Source organism: Bathycoccus prasinos, assembly GCF_002220235.1.
Source record: "Bathycoccus prasinos genomic : Chromosome_15".
Taxonomy (NCBI): Eukaryota; Viridiplantae; Chlorophyta; class Mamiellophyceae; order Mamiellales; family Bathycoccaceae; genus Bathycoccus; species Bathycoccus prasinos.
In genome coordinates, this window is record NC_023994.1 from 343,013 (window position 1) to 358,624 (window position 15,612).

The 15,612-nt window shown below is 50.7% G+C and overlaps 6 protein-coding genes across 6 annotated transcripts; 2 read left to right on the forward strand and 4 right to left on the reverse strand.

Moving 5' to 3' along the window:
- Positions 1-40: 40 nt before the first annotated feature.
- Positions 41-2,344, reverse strand: Bathy15g01860 (unknown protein; the record flags this gene model as incomplete). Its single annotated transcript, XM_007508743.1, has 1 exon — positions 41-2,344. The coding sequence occupies one exon, from the start codon at positions 2,342-2,344 to the stop codon at positions 41-43; it is 2,304 nt and encodes a 767-aa protein (XP_007508805.1).
- A 238-nt stretch (positions 2,345-2,582) lies between these two features.
- Positions 2,583-6,278, reverse strand: Bathy15g01870 (predicted protein; the record flags this gene model as incomplete). Its single annotated transcript, XM_007508684.1, has 1 exon — positions 2,583-6,278. One exon carries the CDS (start codon positions 6,276-6,278, stop codon positions 2,583-2,585), a length of 3,696 nt encoding a protein of 1,231 aa, XP_007508746.1.
- Positions 6,279-6,584: 306 nt separating this feature from the next.
- Bathy15g01880 (predicted protein) lies at positions 6,585-8,459 on the reverse strand (the record flags this gene model as incomplete). The annotated part of the gene is made up of 2 exons (XM_007508802.1): positions 6,585-8,075; positions 8,382-8,459. The coding sequence occupies 2 exons, from the start codon at positions 8,457-8,459 to the stop codon at positions 6,585-6,587; spliced, it is 1,569 nt and encodes a 522-aa protein (XP_007508864.1).
- Positions 8,460-8,790: 331 nt separating this feature from the next.
- Bathy15g01890 (predicted protein) lies at positions 8,791-12,747 on the reverse strand (the record flags this gene model as incomplete). The annotated part of the gene is made up of 1 exon (XM_007508774.1): positions 8,791-12,747. One exon carries the CDS (start codon positions 12,745-12,747, stop codon positions 8,791-8,793), a length of 3,957 nt encoding a protein of 1,318 aa, XP_007508836.1.
- Positions 12,748-13,554: 807 nt separating this feature from the next.
- Positions 13,555-14,052, forward strand: Bathy15g01900 (unknown protein; the record flags this gene model as incomplete). Its single annotated transcript, XM_007508932.1, has 1 exon — positions 13,555-14,052. The coding sequence occupies one exon, from the start codon at positions 13,555-13,557 to the stop codon at positions 14,050-14,052; it is 498 nt and encodes a 165-aa protein (XP_007508994.1).
- Positions 14,053-14,272: 220 nt separating this feature from the next.
- On the forward strand, positions 14,273-15,364 carry Bathy15g01910 (unknown protein; the record flags this gene model as incomplete). The annotated part of the gene is made up of 1 exon (XM_007508713.1): positions 14,273-15,364. One exon carries the CDS (start codon positions 14,273-14,275, stop codon positions 15,362-15,364), a length of 1,092 nt encoding a protein of 363 aa, XP_007508775.1.
- Positions 15,365-15,612: the final 248 nt, after the last annotated feature.

The window sequence follows — 15,612 nt, forward strand, 5'->3', positions numbered from 1 at the left end:
ATTTCAAACTTGACTACTACTCGCGTAACTACTGCTACTACTACTTCTTCTTCTTCTCGCTTCCTTGATTCGCGCGTTGTTTTTGCACTCTCAACAGCTGCACTCCGCACTTCTCGCACGACGGCGTCGTCAACCAAATCTCGGCGTTTGGCGTCGCGACTTCTGATTGTGGCATCGCCGCGTAACACCGATCGCACTCTACCGAAGCGTCGTCGTCCAACTCACGCAAATCTAACTTCAAATCCTCTGAGCTAATCGATGGATCTAGAACTGAAAACTCCTTCATCGCGTTCGACTGCTGGTTCTCCTCTTGGTACTCTCGCACGTACTCGTCGTGGTTTATTTTCTCAACCTCCGGTTCGATCTTTTTCTCTTTCGATTTAAAAGTCTTGATCTCCTTTTCGGCCAAGTACTCGTCCACGACTTCCGGACCGCCTCTTAAGTCTATTTCGTCCCCATCGTCGTCGTCTGAATCGTCGTCATCGTTCGTTGACGGGGTCTTAGTATGGCTGTCCAAGAGCGTCTCCACCGCCTGAATCGGGTGTTCGAATTCGTCACTCGGGAAGATGAACGGCGATCGATGGTTGCGGGAGACGCCGCCGTACTGTTCTTTCAAACACATCTTATACTTGAACCCTGGCGACGCCGCCGATTTTTCTCCTGTTGTTTTTAACGCGTTCCCTTCTGTACTATTAATACTACGATTGCTTTTTCTACCCAACCGCGCGTCTTTCGGATCGTCAATCAAACACAACTCGTGCGTTTGGCGCATGTCCATGATGGTTGCCGTAAACGAGCTCTTGCCGGTTCCGATAAAATCCACCATCATCGAACACGTCGCCTTGTCGATGTAAATCGCTTTGCTCTTGTCCGGTTCGTTCCGGTGCATGGACCACTCAACGCGTAAACCGCCGATTTCGTGCAACATGCCTCGCAAAGTGTTCACCGCGACGCGACCGTCGTACCGTTTGTCGTCCGGGTACACCTCCGGGTCGTTCGTCAACAACAAAACGGTTTTCAATTTCGAAGCTTCTGCTCTGTGAATGATTCTTTCCGCGGCGTAGCTGACGTTTTTGACGAAATCGTTGCCTATTCTCTTCCACAAGAAATCCTCTTGGCGCCAGTGGACGCACAACGTGTCGCTCGGTTCAATCTTTAACTTTTCAATCTCTTTGTTCGCTTCTTCGTAGATTTCATCGTTCAAGTTCCCGTTCGAATAGCACGGTTCGATGCTGCTAAACGCTAATAAGTTTCTCGCCCGTCGTCTGTTGGCGTTCGAGTTTGCGTTTTCGTTCCACGCCTCGCGAAAAGTCTCCTCGGAAAGTTGATGTTCCGCTTGCAACTGCTGCTGTCTAATTTGTTGTTCTCGAGCTAAAAACATATCTCTGCGCGGTATGTTTTGTTGATTGACGGTGCGTCCGAGCGTTTCACCAGTTGGCAATAACCCAAAGGTACTGATGTCGTTGTTTTTGTCGTGGCGGTCCTTGTTAAAATTCTTCTCTTTCGCTTCGGCTGCTTTCTTCGCTCTCGCCGCGTCTCGCTCCCTTCGCCTCTTCTCCACGGCTTCATCCGCCCACCCTAACTTCTCCGTCTCGCCTTTCACGTACCTTTGCGCCTCTTTCTGCCACACGTTCGGATACTTCTTCCCGGTCTTTGGATCCACCGGCTCGAAATCGTACATCCCGGCGAAATAAATCTCCTTCCCGGGACCGGCGTTCTCTTTCGCTTCCTCTAAATTCGACGTCACCACTTTCCACTCAACTTTATACTTATGCTTCGGTATTAAATACTCCCCGAGACGGTGCTTCTCAATCTCGCACCACCCTTCGACGAGCTCGAAACACGGCATCCCGTTCACCGCGTCCGCGGTGATCCTCCTTCCTAAACTTTCCACGTTGAACGAATACGCCGGCGACGCCAACGACGAATCATACGTATCGCCATCACCCCCATCCATCGCGAGAACCGCACTCTTACTGTTACACGAACGTAAACTCCTCTCGTCGAAATACTCCATCGGGTTCATCGTTGGAAATTGCTCTTCGTCCCCCGGTTTTCGTTTACACGCCGGAACGTGCAAGGTGTCCACCCTCAATTTTTCCGCCAGCCATCGCGCTTTGACGAGGCAGTTTTCGCAGTTTGACGCGCCCCCGAACGAGCCGTAATACATGTGCACTTCCTGGTTATCGTATTCATCGTTCTGTGAAGGGTTGAACTGTTTCGCGAAGCCGAGCTCGCCGTTATCCTCCGTCAAAGCCTCCTCGGCGTTGACTTCAAAGCGAACATTGGAAACGGAAACGGAAAGGAAAAGGAGGAAAAAGATGCGCGAGGATGATGCTCTCATGCGTCGCGTGTTCGAGTGAAAGGACAAAAAAGACTCAATCTCTCTCGTTTTGATCAAATGGCAGGGTTCGACGTCATCGTTTCTTCGTAAACGTGGCGCGTATGTGTTGCGTTCTTTTCTGAAGATTTTGAGGCATTTTAAGCCGCGGGGTGTCTCTTTCTTAGGGTGTGAAGCCGCGCTCGTCGTTAATACGTACGATGCTACCGTTCCTATTACAACTACTCGTTTACTATTATTCTCAAGCGTTCTCGCTCGTGCCGTAGGTGGTGTTCTTTTTCCCTCGAGCGAGGGTGTGACTCTTCGTCTTCTCGTCGTCGTTCTTCGCCAAGAGGGTCTCTTTTTGCGCCTCTTCGACGGTCGATTTTCCGTCCAGAGGAGTGCGCTCGCCGCCGGAGGAGGGAGTATTACTATTGCTCGTCGCGGTGGTTCCCCAGTTTTCCATTTCTGGGTGGATGCACTGGGCGATTTCCATCAAGATGAGCGCGATGCAGGAAACGAAACAGAACACCGAGGTGTACTTTAATAAGTTGGTCACGTCGTGGCCAAAGACGGTGAACTTTGCCGGGGTGAGCAAACCGCCGCCGTTGGGGAGGACGAGGACGTAATCGGGCATCAAGTAGACGTCACCTTCGGAGCCTTGGATTTCGGACCATCGCTTATCGCTGCCTTCGGCGCAACTGGTTCCATCGGTTAACGGGTAGTTTTGCTCGGAGTATAAACCGCAAGCGCCGTAGGCGCCGCCTTCGGTTAATTCCATGGCGATTCGCGCGTAGCCGTCCTCTCCCCAATCGACGCCGTAGGAGTTTTTGATCAACCAGTACGGTTTCTTGGCGGCTTCGTCCATGCCCCAACCGACGATAACTGCGGCGTGGTTGATTGCGGTGACCGAATCCGTCGAAGCGGGAGGGCAATCGGCGACTTGGACTAAACCTCCGCCGTATAATTGTAACGGTTTGACGTTCAATCCAACCGCGATGGGTTGTTGCTTCACCGCGCGCATTAAAGCCAAAATGGTATCTTTGCCTTCTAACGGCGCGATTTCGCAGTACCCGTCGATACCAATTCCTTTCGGTTTCGGAGCCTGCGCCTCGGGGAGTACTTCCCCGTTCGAACCTAAGTTGGACGGTAACGGACACTCTTCCGCAGACGTTATGTCGGTGCTGAAATCTCTCGAGCGCAAGATGCCGTCGCGCTGGACGCCGATCCACGCGTACGCGGTCGCCATGTTACCCGTGTGACACCCAGAATCGAGCGTATCGCAAGATAACAAGTGATACGGGGACAAATCCGGTCGAGTACCGGTGTTGATTGCTTTTGAATCTGCGATGACTTGTACCGTTGAATACGCCCAGCACCCGGAACACGCGCCTTGCGAATACACCGGACCAATATCGATTTTGTTTCGCCAATCGAAATGTTTCTTGAACGTCGTCGTGTTCGCAGTTGGATCGTTGAACTCGTGAATTTGGACGTCGATGACGTTGTTTGACGCCTCGTTGTCTTCGGCTTCCTCGTCGGATGATTCGTTCTTCTCGTTTTGAAAGTTGAACTTATCGACGACTTTTTTCTTCAAGTTTTCATCCTTGGTGATCTCGCCGAGTTGAGGGAGCTCGCGCGCGATGCCTTGCTTGGCGTTCTTCAACTTGTTCGCTTTGCGAGCTTTCTTGATCTCGTCCGGGGTCATTTTCTTCGCGCGTTCTTCTTGTTCTTTGCGTTGCTCTTTCGAGAGGTGCTTTCTGGTGCTTGTCTTTTTTTCTTCGTCCCGTTCTTCTTTCTCTCCTACTTCCGCCTCCGAAACTTCTTCTTCTTCTTCTTGGACGACGACGACGGTTTTCTTGTTCTTATTCGACGACATCGCGTTGGAAGCTTTCTTCTTGAAAGAAGAAGAAGAAGAAGAAGACGTTTCGGAAGAGGAGGAAGTCACATTTTCCCCTTCTTCTTCGATTTCCTCCTCTTCTCCGGCTTCCTTCTTTGGTCGTTGATCTTCTTCGTCCTCGTCTTCTTTCGAGGCGAATTCCTCTTTCGTCACCGAATCGGTCGTCGTCGTCGTCGTCGTTTTGTCGTCCCCCTTTTTGTTCGCGACGACGGAAACATCTTTCTCGTTTTCTACCGAAACTACTGCTTCTTTGTTCGCGAACAATCCGTGATGGTTGTGTTTGCCAAACTTTCTCGAACCGCCTTTCGCAGACGCCTCGGCGGCGATTTTATCCTTCTTCGCTTTACTCGCCTTTCTGTGTTCTCTCTCGGCTTTATCCTCTTGATGTTCTTTTGGCACGTACGTCGCGTGCGTGTCTTCGAACTCATCTTGCGTCAAATCCGCGAATCGCGTGATGCCTTTGCGCATGTGCGATCCTCGTTTCTTGGCTAGTCTATTTTGCTCGTCGATTTCCTTCACGTTGGCGAGGAACACGTCCTGCTTTCGAAACGCAACTTCGCAAGGCCACTGTGAATCGTCGTCGTCGCCGCAATACTCGGACCTTTTGTCGTATTTAAACGCATATTTCACGAATTCCGGATCTAACGTCGCGTCTTCGATGTCACTCAGGGAAAATTTCTTCACCCCGGCGGCGTTTTGCATCTTCTTCGGGATGATAACTCTCGCGTTGACCGCCTCGCGTTCTTTTTCTGGGAACTGTCTGGATAAAATGTTCTCCGTCTTCTTAGTCGTTTCGATAGAACCACCACCAACTTCGCGAACGGCACTTTCGATGGTTTCGTTTTCGTTCGCATCGTCGATGATTGCTTGTTTCAACTCCTCCAGCGTCGGTCCGGATTGGTCTTTCTCGTCGTCTACTTCCTCGACAACTTTACCGAAAATACCCTTCTTAGAAGAAGAAGAAGAAGAAGAAGAAGAAGAAGAAGAAGAACCGCTTTGATTATCTTTTATCTTCTCCTCAGAGCTTTGTCCTAAACTGGCAATCGCGTACGACCCAGCCGTCAACTTCTTCATCTCCTTCGTGGCGACCACGTTGTTCTTCTCGCTCGAGTCTTCAAAATCCTCTTCCATCTCTTCCTCCTCCTCCGCGTTCTTCTTGTCTCTCCAAAAAGGCAGCTGGTTTTTCAAAGCCGTCACCTCCTCGCTTTTCCTCATCCCGTTTTCGCTCATCAATCTCTCGTATTCACTCTTCGTCAAATCCGCGAACTGATTATCCACGCTCAGCTCTAACTTTGTCTCCGTCGGCCACCCTCGCTCGACGGCTTCGTTGTGCCTTTCCACCCGTCTGAGGTTTTCCAGATAAATCCGCTCCCGCGCGAACGATTGAGGACACAACCTAAACTTTTCCGACGACGACGATGGAGCATCCGCAGCAAACGCCTCCTCCGTCTCGTCATCTTTCCCGCCGCAATACGCGCTCGCTCGTTCCGGGAACTTACGAAGCCAATCCTCGAAGCGACTGTCCAATCGATGCTGCTCTCGTGCATTGCTCCTAAGTTCTCCGTCGTTCCTCCTCCTCGAAGACGATACTGCTGATGGCAAAAGGTCTCGCTCCTCGACGTCTTCCTTCCGCTTTTCCTCCGTCATTTTTTCCTCTTCCTCTTCAACCTTCAAAATGTGGTCCAGAATGGCCTCGTGCCTCCGAATGTCCACGCTTTCATCCCTCGCGCTCTCGTCGAACGATTTCGGCGTCTCGAGGTACGCGAACGCGTCGCGATGCGCATCAAACTCATCTTTATCATCGGTTTCGTTTGAATCGTCGCTCGGTTGAGGAACATTAGCGGTGGTTTTACCGCCGGAGAGGATTTTATTCGCCAGATCCCGCGCATCCATTCCACGCGGCTCCTCGTTTCCTGGGGAGAAATGTGACGATGATCCTTCTTCCTCTTCTCGCGCATCATCATCAAAGAGGGCTGAAACAAAAGAGCAATATAAAACGAGACAAAGTATAGCGAGCATTCCTTTGGTGTTGTCGCGTCTTTTCGTCGTCGTCGTCATCTCTTCTTCTTCGTCTCGTTCTCCTCTGCAATGAGGAGAAAAACACTTACCGCGGGGGGAGAATTTTACAAGTAAAAAGTTTTTAGGGTTTCTAAACCCTAATAAGAAGCTTGGAAGAAGTTCTTTGAAGAAACAAAAGCGCGGAAAGAAAGGAAAGTGAAATAAGACTTCGACGACGCACACGCGCAGCCTTAGCAAAGACGCGCATGCACACACACGCGGCAGTACACTTTACCGCGGTACAAAACCACTCAATGTGTGTATTCTCTTCGCGTAAATTTTTATTATTAGTATTATTACGCGTATTTATAACAAAACGACCAAACCAACATCCTCTGCGGCCTTCGCGCTTTCAAAACCGCCGAAGAAGAGTCTCGCGAAACATTTCGAGGCGTACGGTGCCGCGACTTTCTCGTACGCTCTGACCGCATCCTTGAACGCTTCTTTCTTCTTCTCCGTGCTCGATGTTAACTCGTTCTTTTCTCTGTTCTTCAAACTCTTTTGACCGCTTTCGAATGTTTTTCGCAAACTCTTCGCAAACGGTTTCTTACAGCGTCTTAATTTGGGAGTTAACAAACGAACTTCGTTAAACGCCGCGACGATGCCGTTGACGAAAGCCGCAACTGGGGCGTGTTCTAAGAGAGATTGCGGCGGAGAGTATTCACTGTTCGCATCTTTATTATTATTTCCGTCGTCGTTCTCTGTTGTCGTTTCTCCTCCGGCTAAATACGTCGTCCAGCGGTGCGTGCTCAAGGACTTCTCGAACGCTTCCGAAGCGGCAACTAACGCGTCCTCGAATATTCGCAAGGCGTGCTTTTCAAACACTTCTCTCAGTAAAGGTCTCGTTTCCACGCCAACTCGAGCTAAGGAATTCCCGCAGTACTCGCAGTGTTCAAAAACAGACGCCAACGCGCCGCCTTCGTCGACCCTTTGTAACGATTCGTCTAAAGCGTTCTTATACGATTCCGCTCTTTGCGAGGACCACGCGGAGAGCAAAATCGCCGACTCGTCCGCGGTTACGTCGCTATTACTATTACTCGTTGTTGTTGTTGTTGCTGATGATGCTCCTTCCGTCGCGCTGCTGCTATCGCCGTCGCTAAAGATGGCGCGATACTGCGTCACCACGTCAAACACGTGCACTCTGTGCACGTCCGTCAACTTCTTCGCTCGATCGTACGGCGCCAACCATCTCCTCACCTCCTCGCACGCGTTTCTCACGAACACTTCTCTCCTCGCCAAAAACGCTCTCCTCAGCGCGGTTTCGCTCTCAAAGTACCTCGACCTTCGCACGTGTCCCACGATCCTCAAACATTCCGGCAACTGAATCGGTTCTTGCAACCTCACCAATAACTTCTTCAACATCTTCTTATTCGTCATCCTCGCGCTTTCTCGCAAATCATCAATCACCGGAACGTCCGGTAAACTCGCTCTCAACCGTTCCGCGTACAGCTCTAAATCCAACGCCTCGTCGTACGCGCCGTTCCTCCCGCATTGCTCTTGCGTTTGCGGAATCTCTAAAATATCCGATATGTCCCCGGGTACGCGATTTAAAAGCTGTTGATTCACCGCTCTCGCTCTCGCCACGCTTTCCGCTCGGTTCGCAAAGTCTCTGCACGATTTCTTCAGCTCCGGTAACGCGTCCGCGACCGAGGATAAATCCGCCCTCGCTTTCTCCACTCGATCCCGGACCACGTCGTACGCGGAATGCGCGGCGATAAACGCTCGGTACTGTTTTATCGCCGCATCTTTTTGCTTCTTTTCCGTGCGTAACAGTTCCTGGCGCAAACGTTCCGGTTCCTGTCGTTTCCCAGAATAATAATAGTAGTCGCATCAGTATTCGTCGTTCGAGGGCAAACGCATTTTCATTTTCGTCGTCGTCAAAATCGAGAAGAGAGATGAAAAGCGCGCGCGTGCGCGCCTCCTCCTCGTCGGAATTTGCGAGAGTACGAACGCGCGCGTCTCCTCTCTCGATGCTTTTACATCTCCAAAACCGCTTTGAATTTGGAGATCGATTGTGAAATGGAAAAGGAAAGAGACCGATAACGACAACGAAGAAGAAGAAGTAAAAACGAACGGAAAAGAAGAAGAAACGAAAAAACGCACCTTGGCCAAGCGATCGACGGAATAGGACAACACGTCCGTCAAGTACTGGTCGTCCTTGGTGGTGGTGTCGTCGTCCATTTTTCTGTGCGTGTTTTGTGTTTTTCTTCCTCTTTTGTTTGTTCTCTAAAACCTACACCCTAAATATGTGATGCGTCTCTCTCTGTCTCTGTCTCTTTCTCTCGAGCGCGAGAAAACGACGCATCGAACGCACATCTTCTATTAAACAACACATTAGTTCTTTATATATATACACGTGGAGTTCAAATTGTCTTAAAAAAGTTGTCTGTGCTATGTGTAGTAGTATTGTATAGATGGATGTATTGTATATAAAAAGCGCTTCTCTCTATTTCTTCTTCTCGATCGTCGTCGTTTTTGCCGAGTTCTCCTCTCCTTTTTCGTTTTATTTGTATTAAAGGAGAGAAGCCCAGCATCGCGTGGAAGTTTGCGAAGTTTTCGCGTTTTGGTTGGTGTCTTTCGTAGCGTCGGCGTTTGCGACGCTCCTCTCGGCGGTGATGATTTTGGCGTTTGTTTTTATCGTCGTCGTTTTCGAAGCGTTTCCGAATTTCGGGAAGCTTTTTTCGCAGGACGTTTCCGGTGCAGGCGCGATGTTTTTGTTCTTTTCTCTCGTCTTGTTTCGCGAAGGGCTGCTGTTGGCGCTTTTGGATTTCTGGCGGTTTCGCGCGGAGGAGGAGGAGAAAGAGGAGGCGTCTTGTTGTTGTTGTTGTTGTTCGTCGCCGGCCCAGACGCCTTTCGAGGATGTTTGAGCCGCCTCTAAAGCGATTTGGACCTCGGAGTCGTCGAAAGTGACGCAAGGTGGTGCGCCGTCTTCGCTAAGAACCGAACCTGGCGGCGAGATTTTCTTGCTCGTCGTCGTCGTCGTCTTCTTCTCGGCAACTTTTCTTAGCGTGTCTAAACACACGGCGCCTTTCGGCCCCCAAGAAGGTTGTAAAGGTACCGATTTGCACCGAGCGGGAGACGAGTGACCTTTCGAGAGTTCTCGCTCGATATCGTCGCGTTCGTGCGCGAGCTTGTCGTTGACTAAAGCCGCCGCCGCGGCGGCGGCTTCTTCCGCTTTCGCTTTTTTCTTCTCCTTCGCGCCCCACATTTTACCAGTCTTCTTCATTTTTTTCTCCTCCGGCGACGGAGTGGACGGTTGCTCCTTCTTCGACAACAGGTCTTCGTTATCGATGCTCGATCGCGCTTGACGAGCGGCACCACCGCGAGCGACGTGGACCCACGCCACGGTTTCCACCATGGACGCGTTTTGGTCGCCGTTTCTCCCCGTGGTGATGGAGTTATCGGAGGACGATTTCAACGCCCGTTCGTGTTCGAGAGCGTCTCGAGACTGATGCTCCATGAGTTTCGCCGAAACGACGTTCACGTTGCTTCCCGCCGCGGGTTCCGCGTTCGTCGTATTTCTCGTCGGCGTATTTGCCGCGGACGACGAATTCGAGTTGCCACACGCGACTTTCCAATTCATCGATGGCACTCGAGCAGTTGGAATAGTCTTCGTCGTCGTCGTCGTCTTCGTCGTCGCCTGCGGTATCAGATTCGGCTTTGGTCGAACGTTCATCGAAGGTGTCTTTGTTCTCGCTTGCGGCGCGGGAACATTAACGACAGATCTCGGAACGACAACAGACGGCGCCGAAACCGTAGTAATTGGTTGTGGTACAGAATGCGGCGGTAGCGGCGGATGCGGCGGCGGCGGCGGCAGAGGCGGCGGCGGCATGGACGGCATTAAAGGTACGAAAGCAACGTTGCTACTTCGCGGCGGCGAGGACGGTAATGGCGGAGGTTGCGCGACAACGTTATTACTCATATTATTGCGTTTGTTCATCATCATCGCGCTGTTCAACGCCGCGTTTTGTCGCTCAATCGCCAATCGTTGCATTTCGATGCCAAAGTTCAGGTGCTTGTGAATGGTTTCCAAGCAACCCGTGATGATATCTTTCGACTCTTCAATCGATGGCGGTATGGATGCCGTCTTGAACGCTGCCGCAGACATGTATTTATCCAAAGGCGATAACGGCGAGTGCGGCGGCATGCTTCCGCTCGAAGACGCCGTCGCGTTACTGTCCGACCCAAGCGACATCATCGACTTCGTATCGTCTCCGGAATACTCCGCGGAATCCGTGGTAGAATCACCCGTTTCCGATCGCGGCGGTGAAACAACCGGCGAGGACGCGTCCGAACCCGGCGGCGACATCGAATCACTCGACGATGATGACTTCGCTTTGTCGCGCGCGTTAGAAATCTCCACTCTCGCTTCAGCCGAGGATAGCGCTCTCGGCAAAGCGCTCGACGTGGCAGGTCCATCCCATCGACCCCAAAACAAACCTCTCTCCCCGTGCGCGTCCTTTTCTTCCTCGTCGAGCATTAGGCGAATCTTTTCCTCGTTATCTTCTTCGTTCGAAATCTTTTCTTTCCCGATCGGCGACTCTTTGGATTTACAAGGCGACTTCAGCGCCACTAAATCGTCCGCGACGGAGTGCGAATGAAACGGCGAAGACGAACCGAGCGATGGTTTTCTCTTGTGTAAAGCGTTCGTCGCCTGCGGCGGCGAGGCAGGTGGCCCGGTAAACTTCTCGTCGTCGTCTCCGACGCAGCTCGCGAGCTTCCCACCTCGGTTCGCCAAGGCGACTTTGAAAAAATATTCGAACCCTCTCGTGATGTTTTCAGGTTCCGATTCCATCTCTAATCGTTTCAACCGTTCCGCGCCTAATCGGAACGCCGCTCGAACTCTCGCGAAGTTGCCCAACGAAACCGATCGCCCCAAGTTGTTCGTCTCGGATAGCGGATCTAATATGTGCAAATGCTTCGCTCCAATCGCGCGTCGTCGAAACGGAGCTTTCTTGCCGTTCCCTATGTTTAACAAGACGTTCGCATCCGGTCGCGAATCTGGTCCGTACGACTTCAAAATCGTATCCACAAAGGTATCGTCCAATAAAGGATCTTCTTCCGCTTCTTCGTCATCCTTTTCTTCTCTTTCGTCGTCGTTGTTTTTGTTTTTATTTTTCTCGCTCTTGCTGCTGCTGCTAAACTCTCTCACGGAAACCTTGTCCAACTTCTCCACCGGAACGTCACCAAAGATGGTCACCGCGTGCGTTTCCCACGGAAAATCCGACACGTATTCAAAAAATATTCTCAAAACGTCCAACGGCGTCGCGATTTCTCTCTTCTTCGTTTTAGTCGCATCAGACTTTGACTCCTTTTTGTTAAATCTTCTCAAAGCGCAAATGATTAAAGTCTTCAACGCGTACGTGGACAACAACGCGTACGGCGCGCCCAATATCCGCGATTCGTAAAACGCCCACGCTTTCACAAGAATCACCGATCGTTTGAATAAATCGTTCTTCCCGATTTTCGAGTTCACTTCTTTTAAAAACGCCAGCGTGGCCAAGCCTCCGAATTGATTGGCGCTCACGTCGACGACGATGCCGTCGACGACGCACTTCAACAAACGCACGTCCGCGTGAATCACCACGATATCTTTCACCTCTAAGAGGTATTCTTCTTCTTCTTCTTCTTCGTGGTTTTCTTCTTGACTTTCTTCTTCTTGGTCTTCTTCTTGTTCTTCTTCTTCTTTCGTTGTTGTTCTCGTCGCATTCTTCATCTTCTCTTTCTTCATCTCCATCTTCTTCTTCGTCGTCGTCATCCTCATCGTCCGTTTCTTCTTCTCCTCGCGTTCCTTCCTCGCTATAAACGCGCTCAACCGTTCCGGCCACGACTGCGAATCCAAAACCTCGTGATCGCCTAATATGCACACGTCGATGTCCCCGTCCGGCAAGTACGTCCCAAACGGCACCGAACCAAACGCGGAAACCACGATGGTATTCTTTTTCTCGTTCACTCCCTCTCCCTCGAATTCTTTCTCGAAACACTCGCGGATTAACGACTCCATCTTCCGAAACACCATTCGTCGTCTCTTTTCCGATTGTTTCGACGGACGGAGCGAAGCGATCAACTCTTCCGTCAACGCTTCCAACATAGGAGAGGAGGAGGAAACGCCTCGCGCTCGATTCTTCTTCTTCTTCTTCTTCTCAAGAGTCGTCGTTTCCGTCGCGCGAAACGCGTCGTTCCCGCTGTTGGTTTTGTCAAAGTCTTCGTTTATTCTTGTTCTTACTTCTTCTTTTCCTCGCGTCGCGCGCCTTTCCTCCTCTTTGTCGTCTTCGACGCGCGCATCGTCGTCGTCCGATCGGCGCGACGAAATCATATCCAAAGCGCTTTCGTCGTCCTCGTCTTCTTCTCCTTCTCCTTCCGTCGTCGCGATCTTCGCCTCTCGAGTCGTCGCGGTGGTGGTGTTGGTATTCGAGGAGCAAAACGCGTTCGCGCGTTCGACGAACGACGGTAATCGTCGGCCTAACATGTTACGGGCACCGTTCTCGCCGGCGACGCGAGGACGACGCTCAGATAAGAAGAAGAAGAAGAAGGTTGGGGAAACGAATTTCCAATCTCTCTCTCTCTCTCTCTTTGCGTCTCTCTCTCTCTGGGAGCTTTCTCTCACTCTCGTCGCTGTAAGTCGTTTGCGGTTCTATGAGTAGTACCGTGCGTTTTATGGTATCGCGCGCGGGAACGCGGCGTTGTTATGTATATATATCTCTTCTTTGTGTTGGTGTTGTTGGTGGTAAGAAGCAAAGGAAAATATCGTAAAAGTCGCGAGAGTGTGCGTTTGAGAAAAATCTGCGCTTCGTCTCGAACGCCACCTTCACCACCAAGAACAAAAGACAGATTTGAAGAAAAAGATTCAAGAGAGATGTGAGAGCTTTGCTTTTGTGTGTGGCAGTACATAAATAGCTCTTCTTCTATATGAAGGGAAAAAAAGCACCTTCACCACTACCAAAGAGAAAGCACACGTACGACGCAAAAGCAAACGCGCAACACCACCAAACTTTGACCACCACCACCAAACACAGTCACTCAAACGGTACACCACGAAAGAGCGTTCAAGAGTATTCTTCGCGAAAGAGAACGCCAGAGAGAGAGAGACGCGCTCGCCCCACAGTACAGTCGTTTTAGAGGAGCAAAATTCTACCTTTTTTTCACGAAAAAAAGTAACAAAAAAGGACGCGGAGAGACGTGCCTTTTCCTCATTGTTCTCCACGCGTTTCGAAAGGTGTATCACATATACTAAACACATACACGCACTCGTAAACGAAAACAAACGATACTAAACATGAACACCGCACCGCCTTCTTCATCCAACACATCGAAGAATTACGTGTCCATCGAGGACATGGAATGCGCGACTTTGTTGCCCCGTAAAGATGATTCGATGATTGGAAAAAAGAATCCATCCAACGCTGTCTCGCTGAAGAACGTGGCGTACGGTCTCGGGATCGTCGCGTTGGCGTGCTCGGGCTCGTTCGTGGCCGGGAGATCCGCCGCGCAATATAAGTTATCCGGTGGTACTTCTCAACTCGGCGTGGCGAGATTAGGTTCGAAAGCGTCTTCGGTGAAGCATTCCACCGCGCACAGCGCAGCCGCGGCCAAAAAAGCCAAGACTTCTCTGGCGAACGTTGGCGAAGACGAAGACATTAAAGCGTCTTCTGTCGAAGAAACCACACAACCGGCGGATCCAGACACCATGACCAAAGAGGAAATGGCCGAGGAAATCAAACAACTGAGAGGATACATGACCTCCTTAGTCGGCGACGACGATCAAGAGGTATAAAACGTTTCGTTCGTTTCGTTTCTTTTTCCAATTTTGGGTGATCTCTCACCAACTCTCGAATTCTCTTCGAGTCGACACCGCGCGGGATCGAAGGAAGAGAGACATTTTTATTCGACGATGATTCAAAAGTAGTATTCGTTTGTTGTCTCTCTTTGTTGTCGTTGTTGTTGTTGTTGTTGTTGTTTACTCACGCAAATCGTTTGCTTTCTCTCTTTTTTTAATGATCTCACAACAACAACAACAACAACAACAGAAGGGAAAGAAGAAGAAGTCCTCGAAGAAGAAGTCGTCTTCGTCCGAGACGGAGGAGGTCGAGCCGACGGAAGAAGACGTCGTCGAAGAAGAAGGTGAAGAAGCAAAAGAGGAGGAGGAAAAACCGGCGGCTGAAACCAAGAAGTCTTCCAAGAAGTCTTCCAAGAAGAAGTCTGAGGACGCGGAAGAAGAAACGCCCGTGGAGGAAGAGGGTTCGTCGGAGGAAGAGGAAACGATGCCGGAGGAAGAGGAAGAGACTTTGACGGGAGAAGACGATTTGCCGGCTGATGAGGATCCAACCATGGATGAAGAAGACACTTCTTCGGTGGAAAAGAAGTCCAAGAAACACTCTTCCAAGAAGAAGGCGACAGCGACTGATGAAGATGTCGTCGATGTGGAAGACCCGGCGGCGGCTGTTGACGAAGAAGAGGAACAATCCGTCGACGAGACCGCGGAGGAGGACGCGGATGCCGCGGTGGACCCGGACGCCGACGTTGCCGTGGACGAAGTGACGCCGACGGACGACGACGAAGCCGCTGCCGTCGGTAAGAAGGAAAAGAAGTCCTCGAAGAAGTCAAAGAAAGAAGCAGAACCGGCGGCGGAAGTTGACCCGATCAAGGACGCGCAAGATAAGATCGCCGCGGCGGAACAAGCCAAGGTTGACTTAAAAGCGACCGAGTTGGAAATGAAGTCGAAAGAGGCTCAAAAGAAGGAAGCGTCCAAGGCGTACAACCACGCTTTGGAAGACGTGAAGAAGGCGGAAGCGGCGGAAGAAAAAGCCGCCGCGGCGCACAAAAAGGTTCTCGAAAACCCGAGACATACTCAAGCGGCGGTCAAGGCGTTGATGCAAGTCATGTCCGAGACCAGAGCGGCGGCGGACCAAGCGAGATCGACGTCTTTGGAGTTGTTGCAAAAGAGAGATACCATCGAGGCGGACTGGCACAACAGCTGGAACGAGCACGAGCGATTGATCGTGTACTCGGCGGCATTGCAAGAGATTGCGAAAAATGCCATGCGGGATAACTTGGGCGAGTTTGTGCAATCGAGTTACAGACGATAATATTCTTTGGTTTTTTCATCTAAATGTGAAAGAAGAGAATATTCATACAAAACCGATTATAGCAACAACAGACAAGAACTAAACCGATACGACCCGCGAGGAACGACTTGATTGTTCCTTTTACCAAATTAAATTATTATTATATTTATTCAATGTTTATAAACAACGAGAGAGGAGAGAAGAATAACAACAAAAACAAATGAAAACGCACACGAAAGCGGGACAGTGACAACATTGTAATTTTTATC